The sequence below is a fragment of the Kogia breviceps genome, chromosome 2 (genome assembly GCF_026419965.1).
Source record: "Kogia breviceps isolate mKogBre1 chromosome 2, mKogBre1 haplotype 1, whole genome shotgun sequence".
In the NCBI taxonomy this organism is placed as follows: domain Eukaryota; kingdom Metazoa; phylum Chordata; class Mammalia; order Artiodactyla; family Physeteridae; genus Kogia; species Kogia breviceps.
In genome coordinates, this window is record NC_081311.1 from 175853060 (window position 1) to 175866684 (window position 13625).

Genomic DNA, 13625 nt, shown 5'->3' on the forward strand with positions numbered 1-13625 from the left:
AGCAATAGGACTCAACCATACATCTACAGGTATCCATTCTCCCCCAAACTCCCCACCCATCCAGGCTGCCACATAACATTGAGCAGAGTTCCCTGTGCTCTACAGTAGGTCCTTGTTGGTTATCCATTTTAAATACAGCAGTGTGTACGTGTCGATCCCACTCTCCCTGACTATCCCTTCCCCCCATCCTTCCCCCCGGTAACCATAAGTTCGCTCTGTAAGTCTGTGAGTCTGTTTCTGTTTTGTAAATAGGCTCATTTGTATCATTTCTTTTTAGATTCCACATGTAAGGGATATCATACAATATTCCTCTTTCTCTGTCTTATTTCAGTCAGTATGACAGTCTCAAGGTCCATCCATGTTGCTGCAAATGGCATTATTTCATTCTTTTAATGGCTGAGTAATATTCCATTATATATAAATATACCGCATCTTCTTTATCCATTCATCTGTCAATAGACATTTAGGTAGCTTCCCTGTCTTGGTTATTGTAAACAGTGCTGCAGCGAACATTGGGGTGTGTGTATCCTTTTGGGCCATCTTTTTCTCCAGTTATATGCCCAGGAGTGGGATTGCTGGGTCATACGGTAGCTCTATTTTTAGTTTTTTAAGGAACCTCCATACTGTTCTTCATAGTGGCCCTACCAATTTACATTCCCACCAACAGTGTAGGAGGGTTCCTTTCTCTCCACACCCTCTGCAGTATTTATTTTTTGTGGATTCTTTTATGATAGCCATTTTGACTGGTGTGAGGTGATATCTCATTGTAGTTTTGATTTGCATTTCTCTAATAATTAGCGATGTTGAACATCTTTCCATGTGCCTCTTGGCCATCTGTATGTCTTCTTTGGAGAAATGTCTATTTAGGTCTTCTGCCCATTTTTTGATTGGGTTGCTTCTTTTGATGATATTAAGCCTCATGAGCAGTTTGTCAATTTTGGAGACTAATCCCTTGTCAGTCACATCGTTTGCAAATATTTTCTCCCAATCTGTAGGTTTTCTTTTCGTTTTGTTTATGGTTTCCTTGGCTGTGCAAAAGCTTTTGAATTTAATTAGGTCCCATTTGTTTATTTTTGCTTGTATTTTAGATATATTGTTTAACACATATGCATAAGATGATAAACTCCAAGGTAGTGGCCAAAAGGAGTTTGTGTTCAGAGCAAAAAGACATGTTCAGAGAAGCCTTCAGGGAGGAGGTGGCATTGGAGCTAGGCCTTGAAGGATGGGTTGAAATTCGAAAGATGAAGCTGAGGAGAGAAGGTGGAGTGCGTTTGTGGAAGAGAGGCATGGAGATAGGTAAAGGCAGGGTCTGGTAAGAAAACAGCAAGTGGTGCCAGTTGCTGGTGCCTGGAGCAGGGGAGAAGAGATGCCTAAACCCTGGAGGCCTTCATTCAACCACTTCTTTTAGTCTGGAAAAGCACCTAGTGATCAAGCTGCGGAGGGCATTGCAGCACTGTCGTGAAGGAACTGAGTGTGGGAAGAACATCAAGAATAATAAGGGGTCTGAAACAGCTGAGAGAGGGAGAACATTTTAAGATTTATATAGAAAAATGTTTGATTTTGCAGTTACAAATGTCACACTTTAGAAGTAATTTAAAGCATGTCAATTCCATGTAAATAATTCCATCTTTGGACTAATAAAACTGAAACAAAATGCTGCTCTCCTTCTAAGTTCATTCACAATTCTCATACAGAGAACTAACTGAGGGCATTGTAGTGCTTGGAAAAGATAAGTGTAGGAAGAGAGAAAAAACCTGAAGCAATACTGATATATAATTATAAATAAAATAGATATTTATAACTCTGGAGACAGAAAAGGAACCTGATTCTGCCCTCTCCTTAGCCTCCTCTTTTCTCTAACTCACCTAGAAGTCGATGTTTGAAATTTCAAAACTCATGTTCAATTCACTGAGAACTGAAAACTGGAGAAAGATCTCCTCTTCCTCACTGTTAGCAGAGAATGACCATGTTGTTACCAAACAAACTGGCTAATGAGTTTGTGTAATATGTTGAGCATCGTTTTTTTTTTCAAGTATTGCCGTGGTACTGACTTAAGGTACACGATTTACTTGACCCCATACATGTAATTTCAGCTAAAGTTTCTGCCCTTCTGTTTTCTTCGGTGACAGGAACACCCAGTGGTGCTGACAAAATTTATTGAGGGGGCCCGGGAAGTGGAAATGGATGCTGTTGGCAGAGATGGAAGAGTAAGTGCTTTATCTCCCACCCCTCATCTCTGCCTTCCCATCAGAATTTTTTTCTTGGCAATTTAGAAACGTAACTCAGATTAGACTTCGTGATTTCTACAAAACAGGTCTCTAAAAATAATGGACAAGCTGCTCAGTCAAAAAAAATTGTTCCAATTCACTGACAATCCAGTTGATGTGTCATGGGTATCATATCTTCTGCTTTTCATACTGTTAGAATTTCTCTTTGATGATATTAAAAATTATCATCCTGTACTCGTTCTTTTTGAATAGATTTTCTCTCTCATTTTCTTTTGTCTGTGTGTTTCCTTTTTTGTTTCAATGGATATTAGAAAAACATCCAATACTTTTCTTTCTGAAGTTCCTAATTGAATCCCTAGTTTTTCCTCTCTCTTGATTTTTCCATCCTTCTTCTTTTTATTGGGTTAATAAAAGCAAAACTGAACAGAGTAGAGTGGGTAAAGATAATAACATAAAATTGGCTTACCATATCACATCTTGTATCACTAATACAATGAATGCCTCCAACTTCAGGGAGAAATGAAAGTATAAGAATTCTTTCCTTTAGTTTTCAAGTTGTACTAATAAGGCATGTTAAAGCTTTTTTTGTTTCTTTGTTTTGGTCTTTTTTTTTTTTTTTTTTTTGTCTTCCAGATTAACAGTTCAAAGCAAGGTTGTTTCAAAAAAATACTATATATATAGTAAGGATGACCTCTTATCCTACAATCTAGAGTTTAAGCACCCTTAGATATCATTTATTTCAACCCCTTACTCCCCAAGGATGAGAATTTTCTTCACAGCAACCCTGGAAAGTGGTCATTTGCTTTCTGTTTAACTCTTTTAGTTATACAGAGCATAAAAAGTTGTAAGATGACGTATATATTTTTTGTTTTGGCTTTTACTTCTTGGACATCTAATATATTCCTTCTCTTGAACTAAGGTCTGATTCCCTAGAATTTTCATCCCTGGCCTGCTGGCCTCCAGAGTTATGGAGCATATGTATATTCTTTCCCACTTCAACATTTTATGTATTTGAGACTGAGGTATAAAATAAGAGGAATGTGATCATACCAGTATGGAAGTGGAGAATGTAAGACTGGCCTATAGACATTTATGTTTTTTCAAATATTGTACTGGTAAAGTAATACTGGTCTGTTGGCCTGATTTGGTTCCATTTTGCTAGGATATGCTCTTGCCCTAAGATTCTCTTAGACCTTGACCATTGCTTATCATCCTGGACTCCTTCTTTTGGAAGTGTTCCAGGTTATTCACATAACTTTTAAACAGTCACACTCAGAAATGGACCTAGTGCTTCAGACATATAACTTTTTTTCAGAGTTCAGTGAGGTGTTGCCTCCCCATTTCTAGACAGTATAAAAAATTTGAGTGCTTACTCTGCACTAAATATCATGCCAGACATCGTTTATGTGTTCTCTTTTATCCTTACAAACATTCTGTGAGGCAGATACCATTGTTACTCCTATCTTATCAGAAACCAAGGCTAAGGAGATAAAGTATCTCACCCAGGTCACAGAACTCATAAGTGACAGCAGGCTATTGGGACTCAAATGTCACTCTGCTTTAAACCATCTATAAATCTGATAAACAAATCTTCACTGTAATTTATTGAAGTCTTTTACAGCCACCCAATTATTCTCCCCCACTCTCAGCTTTATCATTTTCCGAAGACACACATACTGTTAACATTCAGGTTACTGTGGTTGAGACCATAAACTTTGCAATCTGACTGATAAGTGTTCAAAATCCTGACTTGGTCACATAGCAGTCACATGTACTTGGGTTATTTATTATATTGCCTTGGTTTTCTTACCTCTAAAAGAGGACAAGAATATTTTCCTCCTGCTTCCTTCCTGTCTCAAATTTCTGCTTAAAGATCTCTTGTAGGTGGCCAGTTAGCTCAGTTGGTTAGAGTGTGCTGCTGATAAAGATCTCTTGATCTTTAGATCTTACATTTTCTTTCTGATCCATCTAAGTTATGACATTTACCTAAGCTAGATATTGACCTCTCCCATCTTTTCTTTTCCAGTGTTTAAAACTTAACCTGGAAGGAAAAGATAAAGCTATCTCCAGTGCCCCCCAAATGCTTTAGTTTCCTATCCATTTTTAAAAGTCATTATGAGTTGGCTTAGTTGCCTTCTTTTCCTGGTATTAATACCTATTCTAATCAATGAAAGAGGGAGGTAAGCTCTCAGTCACTCTCAGCTGCCCTTAGAGGTGATGTGTCACTGCACAGGGAGGCGTGGTGAGGCTACATGTGCACCTCTTTCTACTCCTCTCATCAGATACTTAGCAAAGAAACTGCTCAATGTTGGAGGCATCTGTTAGAATTAAGGGGGATGGGTCAGGCAGTAGCTTCATGGAAGAAGAGCTGACACTTCTTTTGCAAATCTTCTTTTGGCCAGGTCATCTCCCATGCCATCTCTGAACACGTGGAAGATGCAGGCGTCCACTCAGGAGATGCTACTCTGATGCTGCCCACACAAACCATCAGCCAAGGAGCCATTGAAAAGGTCATCATTTATAAATAAAACTGGAGGGGGGAAAAAGATTAAAAACATTTTTTTTAATTGGGGCTGGATTGTGAAGGGTCTTTTTTTATTATGCATTTCCTTTTTCTTTGTTTATAAATTTATTTATTTATTATTTTTGGTTGTGTTGGGTCTTTGTTGCTGTACACAAGCTTTCTCTAGTTGCAGCGAGCGGGGGCTACTCTTTGTTGCAGTGCTCGGGCTTCTCATTGCGGTGGCTTCTCTTGTTGCGGAGCACAGGCTCTAGGCACGTGGGCTTCAGTAGTTGTGGCGCATGGGCTCTAGAGCGCAGGCTTGGTAGTTGTGGTGCACGGGCTTAGTTGCTCCGTGGCATGTGGGATCTTACTGGACCAGGGCTCAAACCCGTGTCGCCTGCATTGGCAGGCAGATTCTTAACCACTGTGCCACCAGGGAAGCCCATTAAAAACATTTTTTTAACTAGGTAGCAATAGGACATGCCCCAGGTAAAATTTAATTTTGAGGGGAACTTCCTCCTCTGAGTCTGCTGGGTATTTTTTTTTTTTTTTTTTTTTTTTTTTTTTTTTTTTTTTTGCGGTATGCGGGCCTCTCACTGTTGTGGCCTCTCCCGTTGCGGAGCACAGGCTCCGGACGCACAGGCTCAGTGGCCATGGCTCACGGGCTTAGTTGCTCCGCGGCATGTGGGATCTTCCCGGACCAGGGCACGAACCCGTGTCTCCTGCATCGGCAGGCGGATTCTCAACCACTGCGCCACCAGGGAAGCCCTGCTGGGTATTTTAAAGATGACAATTTCCTTCACTGCCCTTCAGAGCCCATTTGGTTGTATGCTAGTGCAGTGGTTCTCTAACTGTACGCATCATAACCCCCTGGGGGACTTGTTAAAATACAGGTTACAGGACTCCATCCCCAGTTTCTAAATCTGTAGTTCTGAGCAGGCCCCCAGAATTTGTATTTTTATCAAGTCCCAATGTGATGCTATTGCTGCTGGTCTGGGGACCACATTTGGATAACTACTGCTGCAGATGATTCTAATGTTTGGGCCACTTACAGGTGATCAGCATCTAAAGCAATATTTCTCAGTTAGAAGCAGGTATGCAGCAGTCACGTGAGAATTTAATAAAACCAATGCTTTCACTGTCTGCCCTTACCCTCACATCAAACAGTACTTTATGATATGTCTCTTTCAAACCCTCTTTTGGAACCACTGCTTTAAAGACCTTTCCAGCAATGATGACTCTGCATCAGTACTCAATATGCATTGCTAGGTGTTGTCTTTGAGGCTGTCATCTTTTTTTTTTTTTAATCAGTCAACACATGTTTATTTGTGTACATTTTTTTAAACATCTTTATTGGAGTATAATTGCTTTACATTGTTGTGTTAGTCTCTGCTGTATAACAAAGTGAATCAGCTATACATATACATACATCACCATATCCCCTCCCACTTGTGTCTCCCTCCCACACTCCCTATCCCAGCCCTCTAGGTGGTCACAAAGCACCCAGCTGATCTCCCTGTGGTATGCAGCTACTTCCCACTAGCCGTCTATTTTACATTTGGTAGTGTATATATGTCCGTGCCACTCTCTCACTTCGTCCCAGCTTACGCTTCTCCCTCCCCGTGTCCTCACATCCATTCTCTACATCTGCATCTATATTCCTGTTCAGCCCCTAGGTTCTTCAGAAACTTTTTTTTTTACATTCCATATATGTGTTGGCATACAGTATTTGTTTTTCTCTTTCTGACTTACTTAACTCTGTATGAAAGACTCTAGGTACATCCACCTCACTACAAATCACTCGATTTCATTTCTTTTTATAGCTGAGTAATATGCCATTGTATATATGTGCCACATATTCCTTATACATTCATCTGTTGATGTACACTTAGGTTGCTTCCATTTCCTGGCTATAGTAAATAGAGCTGCAATGAACATTGTGGTACATGACTCTTTTTGAATTATGATTTTCTCAGGGTATATACCCAGTAGTGGGATTTCTGGGTCATATGGTAGTTCTGTTTTTAGTGTTTTAAGGAACCTCCATACTGTTCTCCATAGTGGCTGTGTCAATTTACATTCCCACCAATAGTGCAAGAGGGTTCCCTTTTCTCCACACCATGTCGAGCATTTATTATTTGTAGATTTTTGATGATGGCCATTCTGTGATGTGATACTTCATTGTAGTTTTGATTTGCATTTCTCTAATGATTAGTGATGTTGAGCATCCTTTCATGTGCTTTTTCACAATCTGTATATCTTCTTTGGAGAAATGTCTATTTAGGTCTTCTGCCCATGTTTGGATTGGGTTGTTTGTTTTTTAAATATTGAGCTACATGAGCTGCTTGTATATTTTGGAGATTAATCCTTTGTCAGTTGCTTTGTTTGCAAATATTTTCTCCCATTCTGAGGGTTATCTTTTTGTCTTTTTTATGGTTTCCTGGGCTGTACAAGAGCTTTTAAGTTTCATTAGGTCCCACTTGTTTATTTTTGTTTTTATTTCCATTTCTCTAGGAGGTGGGTCAAAAAGGATCTTGCTGTGATTTATGTCATAGAGTGTTCTGCCTATGTTTTCCTCTAAGAATTTATAGTGTCTGACCTTACGTTTAGGTCTTTAATCATTTTGAGTTTATTTTTGTGTATGGTGTTAGGGAGTGTTCTAATTTCATTCTTTTATATGTAGCTGTCCAATTTTCCCAGCACCACTTATTGAAGAGGCCATCTTTTCTCTGTTGTATATTCTTTGCTCCTTTATCAAAGATACACTGACCATAGGTGTGTGGGTTTATATCTGGGCTTTCTATCCTATCCCATTGATCTATATTTCTGTTTTTGTGCCAGTACCATACTATCTTGATTACTGTACCTTTGTAGTATAGTCTGAAGTCAGGGAGCCTGATTCCTCCAGGACCATCTTTCTTTCTCAAGATTGCTTTGGCTATTCATGGTCTTCTGTGCTTCCATACAAATTGTGAAACTCTTTGTCCTAGTTCTGTGAAAAATGCCATTAGTAGTTTGATAGGGATTGCACTGAATCTGTAGATTGCTTTGGGTAGTATAGTCATTTTCACAATGTTGATTCTTCCAATCAAAGAACATGGTATATTTCTCCATCTGTTTATATCATCTTTAATTTCTTTCATCAATGTCATAGTTTTCTGCATACAGGTCTTTTGTCTCCTTAGGTAGGTTTATTCCTAGGTATTTTATTCTTTTTGTTGCAATGGTAAATGGGAGTGTTTTCTTAATTTCTCCTTCACATTTTTCATCATTTGTGTATAGGAATGCAAGAGATTTCTGTGCATTAATTTTGTATCCTGCTACTTTACCAAATTCATTGATTAGCTCTAGTAGTTTTCTGGTAGCAGCTTTAGGATTCTCTATGTGTAGTATAATGTCATTTGCAAACAGTGACAATTTTACTTCTTCTTTTCTGATTTGGATTCCTTTTATTTCTTTTTCCTCTCTGATTGCTATGGTTAATACTTCTAAAACTGTGTTGAATAAAAGCGGTGACAGTGGGCAACGTTGTCTTGTTTCCTGATCTTAGAGGAAATGGTTTCAGTTTTTCACCATTGAGAATGATGTCTACTGTGGGTTTGTCATACATGGCCTTTATTTTTTTGAGGGGGGTTCACTGTATGCCTACTTTCTGGGGAGTTTTTATCATGAATGGGTGTTGAATTTTTTCAAAAGCTCTTTTTGCATCTATTGAGATAATCATATGGTTTTTCTCCTTCAATTTTTTAATATGGTGTATCACATTGATTGATTTGCATATATTGAAGAATCCTTGCATTCCTGGGCTAAACCCCACTTGATCATGGTGTATGATCCTTTTAATGTGCTGCTGGATTCTGTTTGCTAGTATTTTGTTGAGGATTTTTGCATCTATTGGCCTGTTGTTTTGTTTTGTTTTTTTGTAACATCTTTGTCTGGTTTTGGTAACAGAGGGATGGTGGCCTCCTAAAATGAGTTTGGGAGTGTTCCTCCCTCTGCTATAATTTGGAAGAGTTTTAGAAGGATAGGTGTTAGCTCTTCTCTAAATGCTTGATAGAATTCGCCTGTGAATCCATCTGGTCCTGGGCTTTTGTTTGTTGGAATATTTCTAATCACAGTTTCAATTTCAGTTCTTGTGATTCATCTGTTCATATTTTCTATTTCTTCCTGGTTCAGTCTTGGAAGGTTATACCTTTCTAAGAATTTGTCCATTTCTTCCAGGTTGTCCATTTTATTGGCAAATAGTTGATTGTAGTAATCTCTCATGAGCCTTTGTATTTCTGCAATATCAGTTGTTACTTCTCCTTTTTCAATTCTAATTCTGTTGAATTGAGTCTTCTCTCTTTTTTTCTTGATGAGTCTGGCAAATGGTTTATCAATTTTGTTTATCTTCCCAAAGAACCAACTTTTTGTTTTATTGATCTCTGCTATTGTTTCCTTCATTTTTCTTTTTCATTTATTTCTGATCTTATCTTTATGATTTCTTTCCTTCTGCTAACTTTGAGGGTTTTTTTGGTTCTTCTTCCTCTAATTGCTTTAGGTGTAAGGTTAGTTTGTTTATTTGAGATGTTTCTTGAGGTAGGACAGTATTACTGTAAACTTCACTCTTAGAACTGCTTTTGCTGCATCCCATAGGTTTTGGGCCACCGTGTTTTCATTGTCATTTGTTTGTAAGTATTTTTTGATTTCCTCTTTGATTTCTTCAGTGATCTCTTGGTTATTTAGTAGCGTATTGTTTAGGCTCCATGTGTTTGTATTTTTTACAGATATTTTTCCTGTAATTTATATCTAGTTTCATAGCATTGTGATCAGAAAAGATAACTTGATATGTTTTTAATTTTCTTAAATTTACCAAGGCTTCACTTGTGACCCATGATATGATCTATCTTGGAGAATGTTCCATGAGTACATTTAGATCTTACATTTTCTTTCTGAGGAGAAAGTGTATTCTGTTGTTTTTGGATGGAATGTCCTATAAATATCAATTAAGTCCATCTTGTTTAATGTATCATTTAAAGCTTGTATTTCCTTATTTATTTTTATTTTAGTTGATCTGTCCATTGGTGAAAGTGTGGTGTTAAATTCCCCTACTATGATTGTGTTACTGTCAATTTCCCCTTTTATGGCTGTTAGTGTTTGCCTTATGTATTGAGGTGCTCCTAAGTTGGGTGCATAAATATTTATAATTGTTATATCTTCTTCTTGAGTTGATCCCTTGAACATTATGTAGTGTCCTTCTTTGTCTCTTGTAATAGTCTTCATTTTAAAGTCTGTTTTGTCTGATATGAGAATTGCTACTCCAGCTGTGTTTTGATTTCCATTTGCATGGAATATCTTTTTCCATCCCCTCACTATCAGCCTGTATGTTTCCCAGGTCTGAATTAGGTCTCTTGTGGACAGCATTTTTACGGGTCTTGTCTTTGTATCCATTCAGCCAGTCTATGTCTTTTGGTTGGAACATTTAATCTGTTTACATTTAAGTTAATTATCAATATGTATGTTCCTATTACCATTTTCTTAGTTGTTTTGAGTTTATTATTGTAGTTCTTTTCCTTCTCTTGTGTTTCTTGCCTAGAGAAGTTCCTTTAGCATTTGTTGTAAAGCTTGTTTGGTGGTGCTGAATTCTGTTAGCTTTTCTTGTCTGTGAAAGTTTTAATTTCTCTGTTGAATCTGTATGAGATCCTTGATGGGTAGAGTAATCTTGGTTGTAAGTTTTTCCCTTCCATCACTTTAAATATGTCCTGCCACTCCCTTCTGGCTTGCAGAGTTTCTGCTGAAAGATCAGCTGTTAACCTTATGGGGATTCCCTTGTATATTATTTGTTGCTTTTCCCTTGCTGCTTTTAATATTTTTTCTCTGTATCTAATTTTTGATAGTTTGAGTAATATGTGTCTCAGCATGTTTCTCCTTAGATTTATCCTGTATGGGACTCTCTGTGCTTTCTGGACTTCTTTGTCTATTTCCTTTCCCATACTAGTGAAGTTATCAACTGTAATCTCTTCAAATATTTTCTCAGTCCCTTTTATTTCTTTTCTTCTTCTGGGACCCCTATACTTCAAATGTTGGTACGTTTGATGTTGTCCCAGTGGTCTGTGAGACTGTCCTCAATTCCTTTCATTCTTTTTTCTTTATTCTGCTCTGTGATAGTTATTTCCACTATTTTATCTTCCAGGTCACTTATCCGTTCTTCTGCCTCAGTTATTCTGCTATTGATTCCTTTTAGAGAATTTTTAATTTCATTTATTGTGTTGTTCATCATTGTTTATTTGCTCTTTAGTTCTTCTAGTTCCTTGTTAAGCGTTTCTTGTATTTTCTCCATTCTCTTTCCATGATTTTGGATCATCTTTACTATCATTATTTTGAATTCTTTTTCAGGTAGATTGCCAGTTCCTCTTCATTTGTTTGGTCTGGTGTGTTTTTACCTTGCTCCTTCATCTGCTGTGTATTTCTTTGTCCTCTCATTTTGCTTAATTTACTGTGTTTGGGGTCTCCTTTTCACAGGCTGCAGGTTCGTAGTTCCCGTTGTTTTTGGTGTCTGCCCCCAGTGGGTAAGTTTGAGTCGGTGGGTTGTGTGAGCTTCCTGGTGGAGGCGACTGGTGCCTGTGTTCTGGTGGATTAGACTGTATCTTGTCTTTCTGGTGGGCAGGATCACTTCCGGTAGTGTGTTTTGTGGTGTCTGTGACCTTATTATGATTTTAGGCAGCCTCTCTGCTAATGGTTGGGGTTGTGTTCCTGTCTTGTTAGTTGTTTGGCCTGGGGTGTTCAGCACCGGAGCTTGCTGGTTGTTGAGTGGAGCTGGGTCTTAGTGTTGAGACTGAGATCTGTGGGAGAGCTCTTGCCATTTGATATTACGTGGGGCCGGGAGCATCTGGTGGTCTGTTGTCCTGAACTTGGCTCTCGCAGCTCAGAGGTTCAGGCCTGACACCCAGCCAGAGCACCACGACCCTGTCAGGCACACGACTCAGAAGAAAAGGGAGAAGAAAAAGAAAGAAAAAAAATTTTTTTTTAATAAAATAAGTAAAATTAATTAAAATACAAATTTTTTTAAATTATTAAATTTTAAAAAGTAATAAAAAAAGAGAGCAACCAAACCAATAAACAAATCCACCAGTGTTAACATACACTAAAAACTAAACTAAGATAACTGTATAAATCAAAAACTAGTCAGTCACATACAGTAAACCCCAACTCTGCAGTTGTTCCCAGAGTCCACCGCCTCAATATTGGGATCATTCTTGTCTATTCAGGTATTCCACAGATGCAGGGTACATCAAGTTGATTGTGGAGATTTAATCCACAGCTCCTGAGGCTGCTGGGAGAGATTTCCCTTTCTCTTCTTTGTTCGCACAGCTCCTGGGGTTCAGCTTTGTATTTGGCCCCGCCTCTGCGTGCAGATCGCCTGAGGGCTTCTGTTCATCACTCAGAGAGGATGGGGTTAAAGTAGCAGCTGATTAGGGGGCTCTGGCTCACTCAGACCGGGGGGAGGGAGGGGTACGGAATGAGGGGTGAGCCTGCGACAGCAGAGGCCGGCGTGACATTGCAACAGCCTAAGGAGCACCGTGTGTTCTCCCAGGGAAGTTGTCCCTGCATCACGGGACCCTCGCAGTGACAGGCTGCACAGCCTTCTGGGAGGGGAAGTGTGGATTGTGACCTGTGCTTGCACACAGGCTTCTTGGTGGCTGCAGTAGCAGCCTTATCGTTTCATGCCCGTCTCTGGTGTCTGCGCTGATAGCCGGGGCTCATGCCCATCTCTAGAGCTTGTTTAGGCGGTACTCTGAATATCCTCTCCTCGCACACCCCGAAACAATGGTCTCTTGCCTCTTAGGCAGTTCCAGAGTTTTTCCCAGATTCCCTCCAGGTCAGCTGTTGCACACTAGCCCTTTTCAGGCTGTGTTCATGCGGCCAACCCCTGTCCTCTCCATGGGATCTGCCCTCCAAAGCCTGAGCCTCAGCTCCCAGGCCCCACCCGCCCAGGCGGTTGAGCAGACAATATCTCAGGCTGGTGAGTGCTGGTCATCACCGATCCTCTGTGTGAGAATCTCTCCGCTTTGCCCTCTGCACCCCTGTGGCTGCGCTCTCCTCTGTGGCTCCGAAGCTTCCCCCTCCACCACCCACAGTCTCCGCCAGCGAAGGGCCTTCCTAGTATGTGGAAACTTTTCCTCCTTCACAGCTCCCTCCCAGAGATGCAGGTCCATTCCCTATTCTTTCATCTCTATGTTTTCTTTTTTCTTTTACCCTACCCAGGTATGTGGGGAGTTTCTTGCCTTTTGGGAGGTCTGAGGTCTTCTGCCAGCGTTCAGTAGGTGTTCTGTAGGAGTTATTTCACATGTAGATGTATTTCTGATGTATTTGTGGGGAGGAAGGTGATCTCCACGTCTTACTCCTCCACCATCTTGAAGGTCCCTCTCTGTCATCTTAAGTTACTTAGGGATCTTCCTTTAGTCTTCTGGCATATGACGTTAGGCTTAGCTTTTTCAGAGAGACTTTCCAATAATCATGCCATCAGAATCTAGGCAGGCCTGTCTGGCTAGTTGTATGTTGGACTGAATTCTGAAGGTCTTACTTTGGTCTAGAATGTTAAGGTAGCAGGATGCTTTGTTACAGCAGCAACATAAAGGAACACTATCCTGGGATTTCAAATGTGCTTCAGTTTTTTACATCAGGATAAATGACCTCAAGAACTCAGATTTTTCCAAATCTCTCAGAGCTCATTGTGTCATGGACTCTGCTTCCTTTTATAACTAAGTTGCTGAGCCACTCTTGTCAGAGTAATGAACGAGGAGCTCTTGGTTCCAGCAGTCAGCGCTCTCTCTTTGCATGAGTACCTTCTATCTCTGGTTGGATACAGGAATTCCTATATGTGACATGCAGAGCCTCCCTGCAAGGGAACATGT

The 13625-nt window shown here is 39.7% G+C and overlaps 1 protein-coding gene across 1 annotated transcript in view; it reads left to right on the forward strand.

Annotated features, from left to right (window-relative positions):
* Nucleotides 1-13625, forward strand: part of CPS1 (carbamoyl-phosphate synthase 1) — a 151753-nt gene that overhangs the window by 118046 nt on the left and 20082 nt on the right. The window contains exons 29-30 of the mRNA XM_059053750.2: nt 2130-2207; nt 4631-4738. Of these exons, the coding sequence (XP_058909733.1) occupies nt 2130-2207; nt 4631-4738 (186 nt within the window). The remainder of the gene's footprint in view (nt 1-2129; nt 2208-4630; nt 4739-13625) is intronic.